At 44.5% G+C, this 24,713-nt stretch overlaps 1 protein-coding gene across 3 annotated transcripts in view; it reads left to right on the plus strand.

The window, feature by feature from the left end:
* Window positions 1–24,713, plus strand: part of LOC140741323 (TANK-binding kinase 1-binding protein 1-like) — a 178,504-nt gene that overhangs the window by 48,495 nt on the left and 105,296 nt on the right. For all 3 annotated transcript variants that reach the window (XM_073071407.1, XM_073071406.1, XM_073071405.1), the window contains 3 exons: window positions 7,241–7,391; window positions 11,736–11,941; window positions 16,091–16,146. In XM_073071407.1, the coding sequence (XP_072927508.1) occupies window positions 7,241–7,391; window positions 11,736–11,941; window positions 16,091–16,146 (413 nt within the window). The remainder of the gene's footprint in view (window positions 1–7,240; window positions 7,392–11,735; window positions 11,942–16,090; window positions 16,147–24,713) is intronic.

Consider the following 24,713-nt stretch of genomic DNA (forward strand, 5'->3'; position numbering starts at 1 on the left):
TATATCTGGATGGTTATTATGGAGTAATAACAAATCGGTCGTTATATATTTGTGGGACTCTGACTCTAAAACTGGATCAGGCTTGTATTTACAGTAAAGTGTGGTTCCTTTTATGAGTTTGTATTTTAAAGCAAGATTCTGGTGAATGATGTTTGCCACTCGATTGTGCCTGTGTTAAATCGTCAGACTGAGTTAAACTGCTGCAGGATCCTGTAATGTGGTGGATTTCTTCTGGTTTCTCTCGGCATTTCCTGCCTTTATCGTCTTGAATTTGTTGGCCTTTTATTATGTAGCTTTGATAATTTTTTGTGATAATACAAATATTATTTATTTTTGTACTTGCGCAGTTTATCTTGCGCACATTGGTTGGTTGTGTATGGTTTTTCATTAATTCTATTGTGTTTCTTTGTTCTACTGTGAATGCCTGCAAGAAAATGAATTTCTGGGTTGTATATGGTGACATATATGTACTTTCATCTTTATTCGGCACATTTAATAGGAAATTGACGTGGTGTGTTGGCGCTGCACGCACCCAAAAACAACAGCCTTCAACAATTACACAGAATGAAGGATTACATAAAAATAAAGTTAGGAGTACAGACATGGAATAAAATGTGCATAAATACATTAATACCAGCGTGCATTTACAATGTCACCAGCATTATAAAAAGTGGTTTAATGTACATAGTGTTATCATGTGTTTATAATGCAGTACAGTGATGGGAGGGGTGTAAATTTATTATCAAAGTAAATAAATGTCACCATAGCTTCATTTTGTTGCTGACGTACACAATAGAAAAAAGAAATACAATAGAATCAACGAAAAACCATACACAAAGATGGAAAACAACTAATGTGTAAAAGAAGACAAATGGTGCAAGTGCAACAACGATAATAAAAATCATAAATAAGTAATAAATAATACTGAGAGCATGAGTCCTTGAAAGTGAGTAGACTGAGGGGGGGTGTTATATTGTTGATTCCAATCCCTGACACCAGTGCATGTGAAAAACTGTTTTCTCTTTTCTCTGGGTCTATTTTTAGTATTCGATGCCCAGAGGGTGTTTCTGAGCAATAGTTTCAAAGTATAACACATGCTTCCTGTGATCACAGGGCACGCTGGGATTTTAAATTAACCTGCTTCAACGGTTCAGCCCATGAGCCTGTCAGAGCTATTGTGCTGAATCTAGCTGACCCTGAGGCAACAGAGGATGTGAAAATAATGCATCTGCTGTCAAGCCGAAGTCAGTTTCTCTGCTTACCGGCCTGTAATTTCCATTTAGACCTTTTCAACTGACTGTGTTAAGGGGTCTGTACAACACTCTGATTGTTGATTTCTTTTGAGATGACACAGTTTAAGGGTACAGTGGAAGTTATTCTTGAAATCCTAAGGGATGTTTAAAAAGGTTCCAGTCTCCAACATATCCTCTGCTAAGAGACAAAGTTTACTTTAATATGAAGCTTTTCCTTAGAGAAGAAGACATAGTTTTTTGACACTAGTCTATACTGTGTGAAATGCTGACTGTATTTTTTTTGTGTGTGACACAGTTTGACTTCCCCTGACAGCTTAGTGAGTACGCAGAAGGTATGTGTTTCTCCTTTGCCTCTGTGGCTTCTCAAATAGTGGATGAGTCCACCGCGGGCCAGGTAGAACTCACAGGATGGGCGTGGGGGTCATTTATGCACACCTGCTAGAGTATTAAAATATTCAGTGTCTTCTTTGCTGGGGTAGTGGTGGAGGCAGATACGACAGAGGCATTACAGAAAGTGAGAATGAGGCAGAAGGGATTAGTTTAAATAAGCATTTAATTATTGCTTTCATTCATTTGACAGAACATCGTGGAGGGGAGGGACCTGTTCCTCTGCTCTGTTCTATGTTCTATTTTTGTATTTGTTTAGAGCACAGTAACAGGCCCTTCGTGTCCATTTAACTTGTGCCACCCAATTTCACCCTTGTGACCAATTAACCTACTAACCTGTATGTTTTTGGAAAGTGGGAGGAAACTAGAGCCTGACAGACAGCGGCGGGAATTCAACCTGGGTCAATAGCACTGTAAAAGCATTACACTAACTGGTGTGCTACCATACCACCTCTATGTTCTCAGGTGCTTCTTGGGCTGCCCTTTGCTGGTATTTTAATGAGTCAGGAAGGATGTTATGTCCTTTCTGAGGACTTTCTCAAACCCTCTGAACTTTTTCTTTCTTGCCAAAATGGAACTTGGAGTAGAGTGCTTTCTTCAGAGATCTAGTGTCTAGTGTGCAGGCAATGCGGCCTGTCTGTTGGAACAGATTGAGGGTGATCAGAGCTTCAGTGTTGTGGTTGTTGGTCTGAGAGTAGGTGCTGGCTTTGGTTTGCCTACACTATTTAAAGACATTTCCAGAGCAACTTTTGTGGAATTCTACCAGTCAGTTGTAAAACATCTTATAGTGATAGAATTGTACTGCATTGAGACAGGTCCTTTGGCCAACTGGTCCTTGCCAACCATGATGTCCCATTTAATTTACACCCAGTGGCCATTTTTTGAGGTACTTCCTATACCTAGTAAAGTGGCCACTGAGTGTATGTTTGTGGTCTGCTACTGCTGCAGCCCTTCCACTTCAAAGTTCAACATGTTGAGCATTCAGAGATGTTCTTCTGCACACCACTGTTGTAACGTGTGATTACTGTCGCCTTCCTGTCAGCTTGAACCGGTCTGGTCATTCTCCTCTGACCTCTCTCATTATCAAGGCATTTTCGCCCAGAGAACTGTTGTTCACTGGATTTTTATTTTTGTTTTTCTTAACCATTCTCTGTAAACTCTAGGGGTTGATGTGTGTGGAAATTCCAGGAGATCAGCAGTTTCTGAGATACTCAAACCACAGTGTACCCAGAGTGGTTGGTCCCACCGAAGTGCAGCACCTCACACTTGTCTGCACTAAATTCCATCTGCCATTTTTCCAGCTGGTCCAGATCCCGCTGCAAGCCGTGATAGCCTTCCTCGCTGTCCACTACGCCCCAAACTTGATGTCAACTATAAATTTACTGAGCCAGTTAACCACATTATCATCTAGATCGTTGATAGAGATGACAAACAACAATGGACCCAGCACCGATCCCTGTGGCACTCCACTAGTCACAGGCCTCCAGTCAGAGAGGCAACCATCTACTACCTCGCTCTGGCTTCTCCCACAAAGCCAATGTTTAATCAAATTTACTATTTCATCTTGACTGCCGAGTGACTGAACCTTCTTGACCAACCTCCCAAGCGAAACCTTGTCAAATGCCTTTCTAAATCCATGTAGACATCCACTGTCTTACCTTCATCAACTTTCTTAATAACTTCCTCAAAAAACTCTACAGGATTGGTTAGACATGACCTACCACGTACAAAGCCACGCTATCTTTAATCAGTCCATGTCTATCCAAGTACTCATATACCTTCAAACTCATACCTTCCAATAACTTTCCCCACTACTGATGTCAGGCTCAGTGGCCAACAATTCCCTGGCTTATTTTTAGAGCCTTCCTTGAACAACATTGGCTATCCTCCAATTGTCTGGTACCTCACCTGTCACTAATGATGATCTAAATATCTCTGCTAAGGGCCCAGCAATTTTTGCATTTGCATTTTGCAAGGTCCAAGGGAACACCTTGTTAGGCCCTGGGGATTATCTGCTCTAATCTGTACAGGGTCCATGAAGTTGCTGTCACTTTGCCTCACTTCTATAGACTCTGAGTCCATCTCTTGAGTAAATACTGATGTAAAAAAAAAGTACAAGATCTTCCCCCATCTTTCTTGGCTCTGCGTATGGATTACCATTCTGGTCTTCCAGAGGACCAATTTTGTCCTTGCAATCTTTTGCTCTCAACATACAGTATCTGTAGAATCTCTTAGGATTCTCCTTCACCTTGACTGCTCGGCAACCTCTTTCCACCTTTTAGCCCTCCAGATTTCTTTCTAAAGTGTTCTCTTGCATTTCTTAGACAGCTCAAGCACCTGATTTGTTCTTAGCTGCCTATACCTGCTATGCACCTCTTTTTTTCTTAACCAGGGCCTCAATATCTCTTGTAAAACAAAGTTCCCTACAGCTGTTATCTTTACCTTTTTATTCTGACAGGCACATGCAAGTTTTGTACTCTCAAAATTTCACTTTTGAAGGCCTCCCACTTACCAAGTGCACTTTTGCCAGATCCTTTCTGATATTATCAAAATTGACCTTTCTCCGATTTAGATTCTCAACCCACTGACCAGACCTTTCTTTTTGCATATTTACTTTGAAACTAATGGCATTGTGGTCACTGGATGCAGAGTGTTCCCCTACACAAGCTTCTGTCACCTGCCCCGTCTCATTCCCTGATAGTAGATCCAGTATCGCACTTTCTCTCATTGGGACTTCTACATACTGATGAAGGAAATTTTCCTGATCACATTTGACAAACTCTGTTTCATCTAGTCCTTTTAAGTATGGGATTACTAGTCAATATTTGGAAAGTTAAAATTACCTGCTATAACAACTGTATGTTTCATGCAACGGTTTGTGATCTCTCTGCAAATTTGTTCCTCTAAATCCCTGGGACTGTTGGGTGGTCTGTAATACAGCCCCATTAATGTGGTCATACCTTTCTTATTTTTCAGTTCCACCCATAATGCCTCACTGGATGGGATCTCCAGTCTGTCCTGACTGAGGACTGCTGTGACATTTTCCCTGACTAGTATCACTGCCCTTCTTCCTTTAATCCCTCTCTCTCTGTTGCATCCAAAACAACTGAAACCCGGAATATTGAGCTGCCAGTCCTGCCCCTCTTGCAACTAAGTCTCACTAGTAGTTACAATATCATAATTCCATGTGTTGACCCATGCCCTGAGCTCATCTGCCTTTCCTACAGTACTCCTTGCATTGAAATATATGCAACTCAGGGCATTAGTCCCACCACACTATACCATTTGATTCCTGTTTTTGTCCAAGGTCTTAACAACATCTGTCTCCACAACCTCTCCACTGTCTGTTCTGCTGCTGTGGTCCCCAGTCCCCTGCAGCTCTAGTTTAAAGCCCACCGTGCAGCATTAGCAAACTTTCCTGCTAGGATATTTGACACCCTCCAGTTCAGGTGCAAGCTGTCTCTTCTGTGCAGGTCCCACCTTCCCTGGAGGAGAGCCCAATGATCCAAAAATCTTGTGCCCTCCCTCCAACACGAACTCCTCAGCCATGTGTTAAACTGTGTAATCTTCCTAGTTCTGGCCTCACTAGCACGTGGCACGGGTAGCAATCCTGGGATCACAACCCTTGTGGTCCTGAACTTTAACTTAGCACCTAACGCCCTGAACTCACTTTGGAAGACCTCATCACCTTTCTGACCCATGTCATTGGTACCAACGTGGACCACAACCTCTGGCTGTTCATCCCCACCCCCCCCCCCCCACTTGAGAATGCTGAAGACTTGATCTGAGATGTCCCGGACCCTGGCACCCAGAGGCAACATATTATCTGGGAGTCTTGTGCTCATCCACAAAACCTCCTTTCCCTGTCCCTTACCACCACAACTTGCCTCTTCTCCCCCCTTTCCTTCTGAGTCGCAGAGTCAGACTCGGTGCTAGAGGCTTTCCTCTGTTAGGCCAAACCCCCCCTCCCCCTAACAGTATCCAAAGTAGTATACCTGTTGTTGATGGGGGTGACCACAGGGGTACTCTGCACTGGGGCTTCAACCCCGTTCTCCTGCCTGACTGTCACCCAGTCTCTTGTGTCCTGCACCTCTCTGTATGTTCTGTCTATCACCTGCTCAGCCTCCTGAATGATCCGGAGTTCATCCAGTTCCAGCTCCAACTCCTTAGTGTTAGGAGCTGTAGCTGATCGTCAGGGGCATTGGAGGCCTCCCTGCTTTCCCACATCCCGCAAAAAGAGTATTCCACCATCTTGCCCGACATTCTCACTGTTCTAACTGAGCAACTATAAAGAAGGAAAAACAATAAACTGTGGGAGGGGAAAAACTCTACCTACTGCTTTTTTGCCTTCCCTCACTGAAGCCTCTCCTTGCTGAAGCCTCAAAGAGCTCAAGCCTAAAAACTCCTCACTCTAACTCTGGCCGCTCTGTTTGCTCCTGCCTTATTTTAATCTGTTCTTGCCAATCAATCCTGAAAGCTGATTGGCTGCTGCTGAAAGCTCCAAGCTGCCTTTACTACTCGATTGGCGAACCCGGGTGAGCTATGTTTCCTCAGGCTTCCCATCTCCGATTGGCCAGCTGCTCAAAGCTCCAAACTGCCGCAAGTCACTGCTTTTTCTACTCAATCGGCGAACCTGAGTGAGTTACATCTTCTCAGGTTTCTGATCTCCAATTTGCTGCTGCTCAAAGCTCCAAACTGCCGTGGGTCGCTGCCTTTTCTACGCAATCAGTGAACCTGAGTGAATTACGTTCTCTTGGGCTTCTGGTCTCTCCAATGGGCGCTGCTCAAGTGATTATTTTACTATCATTATTATTATTATCATTTGATGGTGGTGGGGTGGAGATACATCTCTAACAAAGGAGGTGTAAGGCGCTCCTTCCCTCCACTAGCCCACAGATCGCCCTTGGGCAAGGTGTAGCTCCTGCTTGGCTCCCAGATCAAGGTCACGTGAAGCCATGGGAGAAGGTGGTGGAAGGTTGTCTAAGCAACTGGTGCACATCACTGACACCAGGTAGACAATGTCTGAAGAGTGTTGATAACGACTGGGGTCCCCCATCTTGTAAAGACGCTGCCCAAAAGAAGGCAATAGAAAACCACTTATGTCAAAACTTTCACCAAGAGCAATCTATCATACAGATGGAAGACCATAATCACCCACATCATACGACATGGCACATAATGAAATTATTGTTTGATTTTTTTTGTATTTGCAGTTTTGTATTTTGCTTGTCCATCTTTGCTTGGAGTTTTTCATTGATTCTGTTGTAGTTCTTTGGTTTACTGTGAATGCCCACAAGAATATAAATCTCGGGGTCGGTATATATGATGATATATACATACTTTGATCATAAATTTAGAGTCCTGATGAAAGGTCCCAGCCCAAAACGTCGACTGTTTACACTTTTCCATAGATGCTGCCTGACCTACTGAGCTCCTCCAGCATTTTCTGTGCGTTGTTTGGATTTCCAGCATCTGCAGATTTTCTTGTGTTTATAATAAATTTTTTTGAACTTTGAAATTTGGACAATATTGTAAATAAACAAGGGTGTTATGCAACCAAGATGCAGCATCATTTTCCTGATGGTTTTCTCCCCCCACAGTCAGTCCTGGTGGAAGATCACGTCTCGACAATTCGGAGGCTGGAACAGGCTCTGAGACTGAGGGACAGTTCCGTCCAGATCCTCAGCGACCAGCTCCAGGAGAAGGACGAGCAGATTATACAGCTGAGCCCACTGCCTGGTGGCCCTCATGGTGAGCGCCATCGTCTGTCCATTTATGGAGACACAGGGATCCAGCTCCAAGGTCTATCGGGAAGAACAGTCAGCAGTTGTGAGGGGTGATGAGCACTGACTGACAGCTGGGGTTCTAAGGGAGTCAGTACCCACTTGGAACTTGCTCTTTGTTTAGAGAATGCGTAGACTGAGAGTTGGCTTAATAACTGTGAATTTTAAGTTTCTACTTGTAAGAGGAGTCATTCAAAAATCCATTGGGGAATTCAGAACTCACCTCCACAGGCAGTGCATGGTGTGAATAAGGGGAAAGCTGAACAATATATGAGTAAAACATAATGCAATTAGATGGGGAAGGATGGGAGAAGGCTAGAGCAGAGTATGTATGGACTGCTTCAACACTTTCTGTGCAATATTTTCCATTTAATTCATTACCAGACCATCACTTGGAACAAACGTCAGGGATAAGTGATAAGACAGAGGAGCAGAATTAGGCCATTCAACCCAATGAATCTGCTCGGCCATTTCATCATGGCTGATTTATCATCGCTCTCAACTCTTTTCTCCTGCATTCTCCCCGTAACCTTTGACACCCTGACTAATCAAGAACCTATCAAAGTCTGCTTTAAATATACTCAGCGATTTGGCCTCTACAACCATCATGGCAATAAATTCCACAGATTCACCAGCCTTTAGCTAAAGAAATTCTTCCTCACCTCTGTTCTAAATGGGCATCCTTCTATTCTGAATCTGTGCTCCCTGGTCCTAGACTCACCCACCATAGGTGAGTCTAGGCCTTTCCACGTCCACTCTGTCTAGGCCTTTCAGTATTTGATAGCTTTCGAAGAGATCTCCCCTCATTCCTCTAAACTCCAGTGAGTACAGGCCCAGAGCCATCAAATATTCCTCATACGTTAACCCACTCCTCATACGTTAACCCTTTCATTCCTGAACTAATTTTCACAAGCCTCCTCTTGATCCTCTCCAATGCCAGCATATCCTCTTTTAGATAAGGAGCCCAAAACCCCAAGTGTGGTCTGACCAATACCTTATAAAGCCTCAGCATCACATCCTTGCTCTTGTATTCTAGACCTTTTGAAATGAATGCCAACATTGCATTTGCCTTCCTCACCACCGACTCAACCTGCAAATTAACCTTTAGGGAATCCTGCACAAGGGCTCCCAAGTCCCTTTGCATCTCTGATATTTGAACTTTCTCCCTGTTTAGAAAATAATCTAAGCCTTTATTCCTTCCACCAAAGTACAGGATCATAAACTTATACTGTATTCCATCTGCCGCTTTGCCCATTCTCCCAGTCAGTCTAAGTCCTTCTGCAGACTTGCAGCTTTGCAAACACTACCTGCCCCTCCACCTAACTTTGTATCATCTGCAAAGTTGGCCACAAAGCTGTCAGTTCCATCATCCAAATCATTGGCTGTTTGTGTCTTCCACAGTGAAGATAGATGCAAAATACTCATTATATTCATTTGCTATTTCTTTGTCCCTCATTACTACCTCTCCAGCGTCATTTTCCAACAGTCCAATATCCACTCTCTCCTTTTTTAATTCTTGATATATCTGAAGAAGCTTTTGGTATCCTCTTTTATATTATTAGTTAGCATACCTTCATATTTCATCTTTTCTCTCCATGTGGTTTTTAGTTGCCTTCTGTTGATTTTTGCTTTTTCACTCTCTTTGACTTCCCTTGTCAGCCATGGTTGCCCTGTCCTCCTTTTAAAATACTTTTTCATCTTTGGGATGTACAGTGTCTACCCTACATCTTCCAAATTGCCCCCTGAAACTCCAGCCATCGCTGTTCTGCCATCATCCCTGATAGTGTTCCCTTCAAGTCAGTTTTGGCCAGCTTCTCTCTCGTGCCTCTGTAATTCCCTTTACTCTACTGTGATACTAATACATCTGACTTTAGTTTCTCCCTCTCAAATTGCAGGGTGAATTCTATCATATTATGATCACTGTCTCCTAAGGCTTCCTTTACCTTAAGTTCTCTAATCAAATCTAATTCATTACACAACACCCAATCTAGAATTGCCTTTCTCCTGGTGGGCACAACCACAAGTTGCTCTAAAAAGCCATCTTATAAGCATTGTACAAATTTCCTCTCTTGGGATCCAGCACCAACCTGATTTTCTCCATGTACCTGTAAACTGAAATCCCCCATGACTATTACAATATTACCATATTGCATGCCTCTTCTATCTCCCATTGTAATTTATGTCCCACATCCTGGCGACTGTTCAGAGGCCTGTATATAACACCCATCGTCGTCTTCTTACCCTTTCAGTTTCTCAACTCTACCCAAAGGTTTCTTCGTCTTCTGATCCTATGTCACCTCTTTCTAAGGATTTGATTTCATTTTTTTATCAACAGAACCACACCAACCCCTCTGTCCTTTCGATATAATGTTTATCCTTAGATGTTAAGCTCCCAACTACGATGTTCTTTCAGCCACGACTCACTGATGCCCACAATATTATTCCTGCTGATCTCTAACTGTGCTACAAGATCATCAACCTTATTCTGTACACTGTGTACATTCAAATATAACACCTTCAGTCCTATATTCATCACCCTTTCCAATTTTGTCCTCATGTTACACTTCAACTCATCCCACTGACGGCAATTTTGCCCTATCATCCGCCTGTCCTTCCTCACAGTCTCACTACACATAGCGTCTATTTGTATATCAACTGCCCCTTCCTCAGCCCAATCACTGTGGTTCCCATCCCGCTACCAAATTACTTTAAACCCTCCCCAACAGCTCTAACAAATTTGCCTGCAAGTATATTGGTCCCTCTTGGGTTCAGCTGTAACCCATCCTTTTAGTACAGGGCATACCTTCCCCAGAAGAGATCTGTGTTTGCTCCATATTGTTCATTTTCCAGGATTGGGGTGGGGAGCATATTAGTTGCCTGCGATGTGAACAATTTGCATGAGTAGAACTAACCGCTGCCATGCAGTGGTTGAGCTCCGTTCGTGTTTTTTAATAGTATCTGGCTCACTCCGATACTCCCCATATAGTTATGTTCCAGCACATACAGTCACAAAGTAATATTAGCGCAAATCCCTGAGTGGCCTGGCCTGAGGATGGATGGTGCGCGGAATGTTGTCCTAGAGCCATGTTTCTGCAAGAACAAGCATGCAGCAGTTCTTCATCTCACTCTTCTCCCCTCTGACCTTAAACTTGTCTCCTCTATATCTAGAGTCCCAGGTCCTGGGAAACAGATTCTGTCTATTTGTCCTACCTCTGCCTCCTATGCTCTTTTAAGAATACAGCAAGTTTGTTCAATCTCTCCTCATAACTACAGCCCATATTCAAGGAAACATCCTGATGAATCTTTTCTGCAGTCTTTCTATTGCTGCCCTATGACTTCCTTTCTGTAGTATGGTGACTGGTACAAGGCTCTATAGTGTGTTCAACTGCCGTGCTTCTGGCGCCAACATAGCATGCGCACAACTTACTAACCTTAACCGTACATCTTTGGAATTTGGGAGGAAACCGAAGCACGTGGAGGAAACCCACACCGTCACGTACAAACTCCTTATGGACTGCACCGGGAATTGAACCCGGATCGCTTGCGCTAATCGCTATGTTACTGTGCCGAACGGTACTTGTCAAGATGTTTAATTGTTGTTACCATTCCTGCCTCCATCACCTCCTCTCGTGGCTCTTTATGCACCAACAACTCCTTAACACTAAGTGGCCACTTTATGAGTTACCTCCTGTGCCTAATAAAGTGGCCACTGAGTGTACGTTTGTAGTCTTCTGCTGCTGTAGCCCTTCCACTTCAAGGTTCAATATATTGTGTGTTCAGAGATACTCTTCTGTACCCCACTGTTGTAACACGTGATTATTTGAGTTACTGTCGCCTTCCTGTCAGCTTGAACCAGACTGGCCATTATCCTCTAACCTCTCTCATTAACAAGGCATTTTGGCCCATTCACCAGATATGTTATTGTTTTTCACACCATTCTCTGTAAACTCTAGAGATTGTTGTGCATGAAAATCCCAGGAGATCAGCAGTTTCTGAGATACTCAAACCACCCCCATCTGGCACCAACAATCATTCCACGGTCAAAGTCACTTAGATCACATTTCTTCCCCATGCTGATGTCTGGTCTGAACAACTGAACCTCTTGACCATGCCTGCGTGCTTTTTTGCATTGAGGTGCTGCCATATGATTGGTTAATTAGCTACTGTATTTGCATTAACGAGCTGGTGTGCAGGTGTACCCAGTAATATGGCCACTGAGTGTAGATTCCATTTGTAACTAGCTTCACCAGCTGTGTGTGGTGTTTAGGAACTGGGTTGTTTTGGACACTAAAGGTCTGCCTTTGCACTGCAGTACTGGAGAGCCCACGGCGTCAGCAGAGCTTGCGGGACCCAGGCCGACAGCTGGATGAGCAGCAGGTTCAGCTTCTGCAGGACGAGCTGGACGAGCTGCAGAGGAAGCTGCGTAATTGCCAGTGGAGGGAGGGGCAGTACAAGGAGGAATGTGACCGTCTCCAGTCGCAGCTGAGCCAGCGCAGTCTGCAGGAGAGCTGTGCACAGGTCAGTAGATCCTTTCACAGAGCCGAGTAGTACGTAACGGGACGGCAGCGGTTTCAGCCCAGTCCCTGTTGCGTTAACCTTCTCCCGTGAAAGACCTTCACCAGCATCTGGGGCTTTCAGATCAGAGAACGAGTCCACAGGTTAAACGGCTTCCGAGCAGGAATGTGGTTGCTGATTCTTTTCTCTAATGGGTCCAGTACTGAATCCGAATCAGAATCAGATTTATTATCACTGATAAAAACTAAAATAGTGAAGTAATGTTCATGGGTTCATGGGCCGTTCAGAAATCTGATGGCAGAGGGGGAAGAAGCTGTTCCTAAAACATTGAGTGTTTGTCTTCAGGATCCTGTATCTCCTCTCCAATGGTAGTAATAATAAGAGAGCACGTCCTGGTTGTGGGGATCCCTAATGATGGATGCCACCTTTTTGAGGCATCGCCTTTTGATCCTACCACCAAACATATCTTTACCTTCATCCTCTCTCCGCTTTCTGCAGGGATCTCTCCCTTCATGTTTCCTTTGTCCGGTCATCCCTCCTTACTAACCTCCCTTCTGGCTCTTATCCCTGTACATAGAACATAGAATAGTACAGCACATTACAGGCCCTTCAGCCCACAATGTTGTGCCGACCCTCAAACCCTGCCTCCCATATAACCCCCCACCTTAAATTCCTCCATATACCTGTCTAGTAGTCTCTTAAACTTCACTAGTGTATCTGCCTCCACCACTGACTCAGGCAGTGCATTCCACGCACCAGCCACTCTCTGAGTAAAAAACCTTCCTCTAATATCCCCCTTGAACTTCCCTCCCCTTATCTTAAAGCCATGTCCTCTTGTACTGAGCAGTGGTGCCCTGGGGAAGAGGCGCTGGCTGTCCACTCTGTCTATTCCTCTTAATATCTTGTACACCTCTATCATGTCTCCTCTCATCCTCCTTCTCTCCAAAGAGTAAAGCCCTAGCTCCCATAATCTCTGATCATAATGCATACTCTCTAAACCAGGCAGCATCCTGGTAAATCTCCTCTGTACCCTTTCCAATGCTTCCACATCCTTCCTATAGTGAGGCGACCAGAACTGGACACAGTACTCCAAATGTGGCCTAATTAGAGTTTTATAGAGCTGCATCATTACATCGCGTCTCTTAAACTCTATCCCTCGACTTATGAAAGCTAACACCCCATAAGCTTTCTTAACTACCCTATCTACCTGTGAGGCAACTTTCAGGGATCTGTGGACATGTACCCCCAGATTCCTCTGCTCCTCCACACTACCAAATATCCTGCCATTTACCTTGTACTCTGCCTTGGAGTTTGTCCTTCCAAAGTGTACCACTGATGCACCATCAATAACTCACGCCGAGACTTAGGAAGTGAGATATCGGCTTTTATTGACTGAAGGACAACACTACATCCTGGGGAAAATGAGGGAGAGCAGCAGGCCACAGTCGCCTTTATACAGGGGTCTGTGGGAGGAGCCACAGGGGTAGTCAGCAGGGTCTTGGGAGGAGCCACAGGAGCAGTCAGACAGGTATATCTAGTTCACCACAACCACCTCACACTTCTCCGGGTTGAACTCCATCTGCCACTTCTCAGCCCACTTCTGCATCCTATCAATGTCTCTCTGCAATCTTCGACAATCCTCTACACTATCTACAACACCACCAACCTTTGTGTCTGCAAACTTGCCAACCCACCCTTCTACCCCCACATCCAGGTCGTTAATAAAAATCACGAAAAGTAGGGGTCCCAGAACCGATCCTTGTGGAACACCACTAATCACAACCGTCCAATCTGAATGTACTCCCTCCACCACGACCCTCTGCCTTCTGCAGGCAAGCCAATTCTGAATCCACCTGGCCAAACATCCCTGGATCCCATGCTTTCTGACTTTCTGAATAAGCCTACTGTGTGGAACCTTATCAAATGCCTTACTAAAATCCATGGAGATCACATCCACTACACTACCCTCATCTATATGCCTGGTCACCTCCTCAAAGAACTCTATCAGGCTTGTTAGACACAATCTGCTCTTCACAAAGCCATGCTGACTGTCCCTGATCAGACCATGATTCTGTAAATGCCCATAGATCCTATCTCTAAGAATCTTTTCCAACAGCTTTCCCACCACAGACGTAAGGCTCACTGGTCTATAATTACCTGGACTATCCCTACTACCTTTTTTGAACAAGGGGACAATATTCGCCTCCCTCCAATCCTCCAGTACCATTCCCGTGGACAACGAGGACATAAAGATCCTAGCCAGAGGTTCAGCAATCTCTTCCCTCACCTCGTGGAGCAGCCTAGGGAATATTCCATCAAGCCAAAGTGCTACACCTGCCCATCCACCTCCTCCCTCATCTTCATTCAGGGTCCAGTGCTTCCGATGCGTCCTCCTCTACATTGGTGAGACCCGTTGTAAACTGGGGGACCATTTTGTCGAGCATCTCCGCTCCATCTGAACTTCCTGGTGGCCAAACACTTTAATTCCCATTCCCATTCCCATTCCGAAATGTTGGTCAATGGCCTTGTCTTGTGCCACGATGAGGTCACTCTCAGTGTGCAGGAGCAATACTTCATGTTCTGTCTGGGGAGCCTCCAAACTGATGGCATGAATATCGATTTCACCTTCCAGTAAAAAAAATTCCTTCCCCCACCTCTCTTCTTGTCTTGCTCACCTGCACCCCCTCCCCGGTCCCCTCCTCCTTTCCTTCCTTCCATGGTCCATTCTCCTCCCCTCCCATTCTGTCCTCTCCAGTCCTGTACCTTTCGTACCCACCTGGCTTCACCATCACTTCCTAGCTATCCTCCTCCCCTCCCCCACCTTTTTATTCTGTCATGTTCCCCCTTCCTTTCCTGTCCTGAGGAAGGGTCTCGGCCCAAAACCTCAATTGTTTTTCATTTCCATAGATGCTGGCTGACCCACTGAGTTCCTCCAGTATTTTGTGTGTTTGACCTTTTAAAGATGTCCCCAGTGGCGAGGAGGCAGGTGCCCATGAAGCAGCGGGCTTAGTCTATGACCCTCTGTGGCTTTTTCCGATCATGAGAAGTGGCCCCTCCATACCAGATGGAGGTGCAACCAGTTAGAAATTTGCTAGAGACTTTGGTGACAAGCCAAATCTTCTCAAACTCCTAATTGAATATAGCTGCTGGCATGCCTTCATTGTAATTACATCAAAATGTTGGACACAGAAACCAGCCTCAGTCCCTGTTGCATTAAGCTTTTTCCGTGAGAGACTTTCACCGACATTTGGGGTTGTTAGTTGAGAGAGCAAGTCTACAGACTGGGCAGCTCCTGTAAGCAGTTCCCAGCAGGAACCTGGAGATTGGTCCTTTTCACTCATTGATTCAGTACTGGTTAAATTATTGGACAGAAATTCAAAGGTCTGCCCCACTAATCTGTAGATACGAGTTTGATTCCTAATGTAGAAGCTGAGGAGATTATATTGAAATGATAATCTGGAATGAAATAATAAATTATGGTGACCCCCGTACCTGTTGAATTGTTATTAAAATCCATCCCTACTTTCCTTCCGGAAAAGAAATCTGCCTTAACGGTATATGAGTTCAGAGCCCTGGTCATGCCTTGACACGGACATGTACGGGACCTAAACAGCCACTTGGGTTTAGGAGCAATCAGAAATGGATTACAATATTAGTCATCGAAGTGACAATTACATTTAATGAATAAGTAAAGATACAGCTTGCATATTGTAGATGTAACCACACCTCTGGATGTTGCTTTTTCTATGTGTTGAAATCTTTAGTAAATCTCTAAGAGACTGAGATATTTTGTTGTCTCCCAGAATATACGCCCGTGGCTGAATCTCGGGTCAAAGGAACAGAAGTGGGCTAAAATGTGCAGGCTTTTGATGCTGTTGCAAGGGAGCAGGAATAAATTTCTACCCTGGGATAATCAGCGCAATAATGGGAGATGAGTATCGCAGTTCAGCTACAGCGAAAGTTGTGGACCTCGTGAGCAGCCTTCAAAACAGGGTGGTGCTGATCTGTCCCAAGAACTGCCTGTCGTAATTGTCACACCCAGAAATTGGAAAGAGGAATCAGACTGACCAAACAGGGATCGGTTGTTTTATGAAGAATTGTCTTTCCATCAGTTTGTTTAAAAAAAATGATGGTCCTCCTTCTCCCCTGCAGGAGCTGAACTGTGACCTCAATGACACAGAATGGATAAACGGTACAGAAGAAGAGCAGTAAGTATTCCGTCAGACAGCCTGCGTGAATTCCTGTTTTACCACACGTTGAGTTTTTTAGTTCCTCTCTGTAGTGTCCTGCAGTTCAATGTCTAGAAGCTAAAGCGAGCCTTGGTTTTAAGTTTAATTTTTCTTTTAAAATCCCTCCACTGACATCCCCCTTCCCTTAATCCATCAGCATACGATCTGCTCATCTGTTCTGGTCCATTGACCACCCTTGGGTTTGGTCACTCCACCACCAGTAACTGTATCTCCAGCTACCGCAGCGATTTCAAAGTTCAAAGAAAATTTATTCTCAAAGTGTACATACGTTCCCATATGCTACCCTGAGATTCATTTTCTTGCAGACATTTGCAGGAACAAAATACAACAGGATTTACAGAAAGCTACACGTGAACAAAGACTGACAAACAACCAACGTGCAAAATAAGACAACCTGCAAATAATTTTTTAAAACGTTTGGGAGCACAGTACTGTAACGGTTAGCGCAATGCTATTACAGCACCAGTAATCCAGATTCAATTATCGCCACCGTCTGTTAAGAGCTTGTATGTTCTTCCCTGACCATGTGGGTTTCTTCCCATATTCCAAAGATGTACGGGTTAGTAAGTTAATTGGTCACATGGGTGCAATCGGGCAGCACAGGTTTGATGGGCTGAAGGGGCCTATTACCATATGTGTCTCTAATTAAACTTGAAAGTGAGTCTGTTGGTCCTTGAAGTTGCCCAGGCCAGTTTAGGAACACTGGTTTTCTGGATACTGAGTAGAGACAAAACCCTAATAGCCTCCTGCTTCCTCCTGAACCTCTCCAGGCCTTGTCTCATGGTCCTCCAGCAACATCAGCTATCTCCTGTTGCTATGGTGGTGCAGTGGAGCCTCCATGTTGACCTGTGAGGTACTACAGAGCACCCTCAGACTGAGCAAGACCCTGAGCCTCACCTTCAGGATGCCACTGGGTTTGCCACTTCTCCCCTGCTGGTTTGTCGGCTGTGGTATCAGTGCTGAGCAGCTGTGGTTGGAGAGCCCACTGGAGCAAGGTGCTAGGGAAGTGTTGGGTAGCCAGTGTCTCACAGGATCGATCCCACAAATGAGGCAGCTGCCAAAAATACCCATCAGTGCAGACTCCTTTATAGTGCATGAGTTGTCTGTGATAATGAACAGAGCAAATTCTCCTGCAAGAGGAAGGAATGGAAACCTTTGTTGTGGTTGGAAAAGTACCAGTTGTTAACTGGAACCTCTCTGAACATAGAACATGACAGCACAGTACAGGCCCTTTGGTCCATGACGCTGTGCCAACCTTTTAACCTACTATAAGATCAATTTAACCCTTCCCTCCCACATAGTTCTTCATTTCTCTTTCATCCATGTGCTCATCTAAGTGTCTTAAATGTATCTGCCTCTACCACCACCTCCAGCGGCACATTTGGCACTTCCTGTGTAAAAGAACCTACCTTTGTCATCCCCCCCCCCCCCCCCACCATACTTTCCTCCAAACACCTTAAAATTCTGCCAACACGAGGAAATCTGCAGATGCTGGAAATTCAAGCAACACACACACAAAATGCCGGTGGAACACAGCAGGCCGGGCAGCATCTATAAGGAGAAGTACTGTCGACGTTTCGGGCCGAGACCCTTCGTCAGGACGAAGTGTGTCCTGTGTCCCGATGAAGGGTCTCGGCCTGAAACGTCGACAGTGCTTCTCCTTCTCGATGCTGCCTGGCCTGCTGTGTTCCACCAGCATTTTGTGTGTGTTACCTTAAAATTATGCCCTCTTTTTTCAGCCATCTCTGCTCGGGGGAAAAGGTGCTGGCTATCTACTATATCAATGCCCCTTATTGCCTTATACACCTCTGTCATGTCACTTTTCATCCTCCTTCACTCCAAAGAGAAAGGCTTGCTCAACCTTTCCTCCAGATCACTCCTTATTTTTCTTCCTTTAGGCTGCTTGCTTTATTCTGCTTTCTAGTGGATGCAGGACTTTGATATAGCTGTGTTATTTGGTGTGAAATGCCTTGGGATGTTTTGCTGTCAGTGAATTCAGAATCTGCTTTTTTGTCACTGACATGTGTTATGAAATGCGCTGTATTGTGGCAGCAGTACGGTGCAGTACATAAAAAATTACTGTAAGTTACAATAAGAAATACATAAATGTAAACTAAAAGAGATCAAAAAAGTGGATGATGTTCATGGTACAATCTCGATCACTACAGTTTAGCAACATCTTGACTACTTTGAACAGCCTGCACTAAAATGGATACTTCTTTTCTAGTTGTGTTTGTTCTTGTGAAAATTGTGTATAATTTATGGTTAACCTGTTTTTCTTGTGAATGTTTTCAATTGCATAAGCAGGGCAGCACTGTGAGAATCATGTTTTTTGATTTCTCAAGTGCCTTCAATACCATACAGGCCTCATTGCTGGGGGAAAAGCTCCGTTCAACGCAGGTTGGCACTTCCATTGTATCCTGGATAATGGACTACCTGACTGTCAGACCACAGTTTGTGCAGCTTCAGAGCTGTGTGTCAGACTTGGCTATAAGCAGCACTGGGGCCCCACAGGGGACTGTACTGGTTCCCTTCCTGTTTACCCTGTATACCTCAGACTTTAGATACAACACTGAGTCATGTCATCTGCAGAAATTCTCTGATGACTCAGCAATCGTTGGGTGTATAAAGGGAGGACGGGAGGATGAATACAGGGTCTGGTGGAGGACTTTGTCAAATGGTGCAAACTGAATCATCTGCAGCTCAATGTCAGTAAGACAAAGGAGATGGTGATGGACTTTAGGAAGACTTAGCCTGCACTGCTCCCTGTTACTATTGATGGTGAGGACACAGGTGTGATGAGGACCTACAAGTACCTGGGGGTGCACCTGGACAACAGACTTGGGTGAAGCACCAACACAGAGGCTGTGTACAAGAAGGGCCTGAGTCGCCTCTACTTCCTGAGGAGACTGAGGTCCTTTGGAGTGTGCAGGCCTCTCCTTCACATGTTCTACCAGTCTGTTGTTGCCAGTACAGTCTCCTATGTGGTGGTGTGCTGGGGCAATGACATCAACATGGGTGATGCCAACAGGATCAATAAACTGATTAGAAAGGCTGGCTCTGTCACAGGAGTCAAACACTGGACACACTGGAGGCTGTAGTAGAACAAAGGACCCTACGGAAAATCCTGGCAGTTCTGGACAATGTTTCTCACCCTCTGCATGCCACCCTGGCTGAACAGAGGAGCACGTTCAGTAATAGACTAAGACAACCGCGCTGCTCCAAAGAGCATTATATGAGGTCATTCTTACCCTCGGCCATTAGACTCTATAGTGAGTCAACCTATAGCTGGGGAAGTGATGACCCCCTCCGGTTAGACTGTTTGAGGTAACATATTTTTATTCTTTCTTCTCTAATATTTGTATATCTATGTGTTTGTAATGCTACTGTGGCACTGTAATTTCCTTTGGGATCAAAGAAGTGTCTATCTATCTATCTATTTGTATGATGTCATGTGTCTGTGATGCTGCTGTAAATAAGTTTTTCATTGCACTTGTGCATGTCAGAATTCGATTTAATATCACTGGCATATGTCATGAAATTTGTCATTTTGCTGCAGCAGTACAATGCAATGCATAGTAAAGCTAACTATAAATTACAATCAGAAACGTATAGCGCAAATAGAGAGCAAAGGTAGTGTTCATAGGTTCATTGTCCATTTAGAAATCTGATGACGGAGGCAAAGAAGCTGTTCCTAAAATATTGAGTGTGTGTCTTCAGGCTCCTGAACCTCCTCTCTGATGGTAGCATTGAGAAGGAATGTCCTGAACAGTGAGGGTCTTTAATGATGGATAAATCCAAGTTGTTGGATCTGTTGCTTGAGATTCCAGCATGTGCAGTATTGTGGTGTCTCCTTTAATTTGTTGCTTGAGGGTGTGATTGGCAGTTTGTGGCGCCAGGGCACACCGGGAGGTGCAGTGGGTCTCTGGGCACAGAGAGAGGCACACGCACTGCCAACACCAGTGAGGGAGAGGGCATAACACTGAGCGGAGCAGCAAGTGTGGCTGTGGCAGGGTGCAGAGGAGATTGACCAGGATCAGAGAGCTACTGATTTTATGAAGGCAGGCTGAGCGAGCTACGGATTTCCTCCTTGGAGCATTATAGGATGAGAGATGATTTGATGGAGGTGTACAATATGATAAGGGTAATAGATCAAATGAACAGCCAAAGACTTTTTCCCAGGGTGGAAATAGGCAGTATGAGGGGGCATATTTTAAGATGATTGGAAGAAAGCATAGGGGGGAATGTCAGATGTAAGTGTTTTGTTTTACACAGAGAGTGGTGAGTGCATGTCATGGGGAGGTGGTAGAGGCAGATATGTGAGGGACGTTTAAGGCACTCTTAGATAGGCACATGGGTGAAAGAAAAATGGAAGGGAATAATTAGATTGATCTTAGAGTAGGTTAAAAGATCACCACAACGTTGTGGGCCAAAAGGCCTGCTCTGTATTCTACTGTTCTGTTTCTATGAGTGATCTGTTCATCAGTGTCTAGTGCCCCCTTGTGACGACATTGTTTTACTGCAGCCCATCCCAATATTATTTTCTTCTTTATTTAGAGATACAGTAGTCACAGGACCTTCCGACCCAACAAGCCTGCGCTGTCCTATTGCCACATGTGACCCACTAACCCATATGACTTTGGATTGCGGGAGGAAACCGGAGCACCTGGTGGAAACCCACGCAGTCACGGGGAGAATGTACAAACTCCTTACAGACACGGGCAGAAATGAGCCCAGGTCACTGGCATTGAAATGGCGTTACGCTAACTGCTATGCTATGGTGCCGCCCTGAATGATGTAATCAATTCTCTGAGGCGGGTTAAATAATACAATATTAACACCACAGTGCGCAAATTCAGCGCTACTGAGTTATCTGATAGCTTCAATCAGACAATTCAAAATTAAGAACCTTTGTGAATACTTGGCACTAAATTGCTGCAATTTATGCATTATCTTGCTGATACTAGGATCCTAGAGAGATTTTGTTTAAAGACTGATTGGGACTTCCATGTAAAGAAGTCAGACAGTTTTTTTCTGAGTGCGGCCCTGTAAATTATAAAGCAGATGTGGTCCTGTCTTAAATAGTGGTTCTGAATTTAAAGCTGGTATTAAAATTAGTCCCACTACAGAGATTTGATAACAAAAGGTCGGGTTGATACTGAGGGACCTTTCAGATTCTATGATAGGTTGAGGACACAGTGAGTATAAAAGGTGGTACTATTTTGAGGTAGAGCTTCCCATTTTTAAGAGCTTCCCAATTTTAAGAGACCTTCCCATTATTTGGGCCAGTGTTATTCCTCAGTCTGATATCACTGATAAACAGGTGACTTAAAGATTAAAGATTAGCTTTATTTGTCACAAGTACATCAAAATATCAAACCATGCAGTGAACTGTGTCGTTTGCGTCAATGACCAACAGTCTGAGCATGTGCAACTGTGTCCTCGTGTGTCTGGCGCCAACATGTGAGAGGAAACAAAACCACACGGTCACAGGGAGAGCGTGCAAACTCTTCACAGACAGTGGCGGGAAGATATTGTTACGCTAACCACTACGCCAGCATGCTACCTTGTTCACTGCCCCTTAGGAGCCTGCAGTGTGGAAACTGCTTGCCCTTTTGACTCATTACTCTCTCGTGGATGGTCATCAGGCAAGGAGTTATGGGGGTGAAGTTGGCAGCCAAGGCCAGTGCCGACCTCCGACTGTCCACACAAGCCAGCAACATCCCAGAATGAGAGAGGCACACTGAGTGTACCTGGAAGCTAGCCACACCTGCTGACTGCTCCTGGCACACCAGGGAGGGAGAGAGCACATGGTGAATGTGGTCATGCGTTAATGAAGGAGTAATTGTACCCAAGATGTACAGTGTCAATTGAGTGATAAGTAGTGGCCCAGACACTGAAGTGACTTCTAGTACTGTTTCTCACAAAAGTGCCATCAAAGCTTTGAAACCCAACTAAATTGTGTGCCCTTAGCTTAACATCCCATCGAAAAGTCACCCCCAATGCTACTCAGCATCAACAGAAGTTTTTGTGATCAGAGCTCATTATAATACCAACTTTAAATTCAGAATTGCGAGTTGTCCATTATGGGTGCAGCATTATAGTTGGGTTAACAGACCCTGGCTGGTGAGCCCACACACATATCATCACCGATCTGTCACTGGGGAACTGCCCAGCACTGCCAACGCCCAGGCTGCACCAGTCCAAGATGGCAGCTCCCTGCCACCTTCTCCAGGCTGAGTTCACAGGCTGTAAATGCTGGCAATGCTGATGACAATTTTTTTTAAAATTCCTTCCCCCCCCCCACCGCTCCCGTTTGCTCCGCACAGTCCTTGTCAACTAAATATTTAGAGTAACACGCACAAAACGCTGAAGGAACTCAACGGGTCAGGTAGAGTCGATGGAAAGGAATAAACAGTCAATATTTCGGCTGCCTGACCTGTTGAGTTCCTCCAGCATTTTGTGTTCATCTGAAGTTCCAGCATCTGTAGAACCTTTTGTATTTTTGAATGAAATATTTGGTTGTTCAACCCCTGGTTGCCTTTGAGAAAGCAATGATGAGTCTCCTTAAATCATTTCAGTTCTTTTTTAATATATAAAGGTTTATTCAAAGGATTACAATGTCAATCAGAATCAGGTTTATTATCACTGACATACCGTATGTTATGAAATGTGTTGTTTTATGGCAGCAGTACAGTGCCGTACATAAAAAATGACTATAAGATACAATATGAAATATAAAACAAATCAGTAGTGCAAAAGAAGAGCAAAATAGTGAGGTAGTGTTTATCAGTTCATGGAGCATTCAGAAATTTGAATGGAAGAAGCAGTTCCTAAAGCATTGAGTGAGTGTCTTCAGGCTCCTGTACCTCCTCCCTGATGGTAGCAACGAGGCGGGCATATACTGGATAGTGAGGGCCCTTAATGATGAATGCCACCTTTTTAATGCATAGTAACACTAAATGCTGCAAGTCAGTCAGCATCTATGGAGAGGAATAAACAGTCAACATATCGAGCCACGATCCTGCATCAGGACTGGAAAAGGAGCGGGAAGAAACCAGAATAAGGAGGTGGGGGAGGGGAGGAGTACAAGCTGGAAGGTGATAGGCAGAAAAGGTAAAAGACAGAAAAAGAAGGAATCTGATAGGAGAGGAGAGTGAACCACAAATTAAAATGTGGTTATCACTGTTCACAAAACACTTGAGCCCTGAGGGGCCATCACTTCCCAGTTCTTTAGCTGAAAGTTCTCTGACCAGGCTGTAGCAGAGGGAGCTCTACGTTTTATACTACATAAACGCAGGGCAGGCATTCCCAAGGCACTGTTGGATCTGGAGATCTTAATTCAAAGGTTCTTCGCAAATCGAGAATGAGGATTAAAACTGGGTGGTTACAGTCATTTTGTTAAGGTTACAAGAACAAAGAACAAATAAAGAAAAGGCACAAAAGTCATGGTTGTCTCATACTTAGTCTAGAGATAAAAGCACATTCCATGTAACCTATGAAATAGCCAGGTTCAAGTGGCGTGACACTTGCTGTAGAAACACTGAGAAGCTTCTAGAAATTACAGAGGCAGCTATACTACGATTACGAGGGTGCATAATTTTAAGGTGATTGGAGGAAATTATAGGAGGATGCTAGAGGTTTTTTACACCGAGAGGGGTGGGTGCATGGAACGTGCTGCCAGGAGAGGCAGATACATTAGGGACTTTTAAGAAACACTCATTGAGGCACATGAATCGTGGAAAAATAGAGGGCTTTATCGGAGGGAAGGGTTAGGTTGATCTTAGAGAAGGTTAATTGGTTGGCGTAACATCCTGTGCTGAAGGGCCTACACTGAGCATTAATGTTCTATTTGTTAGAAAATGTACTGAACAAATGTGTGTGTGTGTGTGTATATATAGGTGATTACATTATAAACAAGTATAGGAAAGTTGAACTACAAGAAAAATATTAGAAAAATAATAACAATTGCACATTCTAATCTACAATTGCGCACTTAAAAGGGGAACTCGCAAGTGATGGTTTTCCCATGTGCCTCTGTTGTTGGTCTTGGTGGAGCCTGTGACCAAGTTGGAAATAACCACTGTTGTGATGACTGGACATTGCGGGCAAGAAGTGATAGACTGGAGGTGTTGGGATTGTGCTTTTTCTACTTCTTCTGAGACTGGTGGGTGGCTGAGAGATTTTTGAAATGAAATGGCTTGTGGGGAGAGGGGGTTCAGGAGAGGGAGCTTTGCACTCTAACAAGTCTGTGATCTTTCAGTTCTCTACTCACTCATACTCTTCCTCTTGTGGTGAAAGTTGCTGTAAGGGTTTTAAGATGACAGATGAAAACCTTGTGGCTGTTTTCAGGATTAGTGATTGCTCCCCCAATAAACTCGGCAAAAATTTTGTTTTGGGCAACCCAGGAGGAGCAGTCTGTGATATTAGTGTTGAAAAGTGGAGGGGCAGTGGGAGAGAAAGACCAATACCTTTAACAAACTTTTAAAAAAAACAAACCCTTCCAGTGGTGTGAGGAAGAAGGG

Source organism: Hemitrygon akajei, chromosome 18 (assembly GCF_048418815.1).
Source record: "Hemitrygon akajei chromosome 18, sHemAka1.3, whole genome shotgun sequence".
Classification (NCBI taxonomy): Eukaryota; Metazoa; Chordata; class Chondrichthyes; order Myliobatiformes; family Dasyatidae; genus Hemitrygon; species Hemitrygon akajei.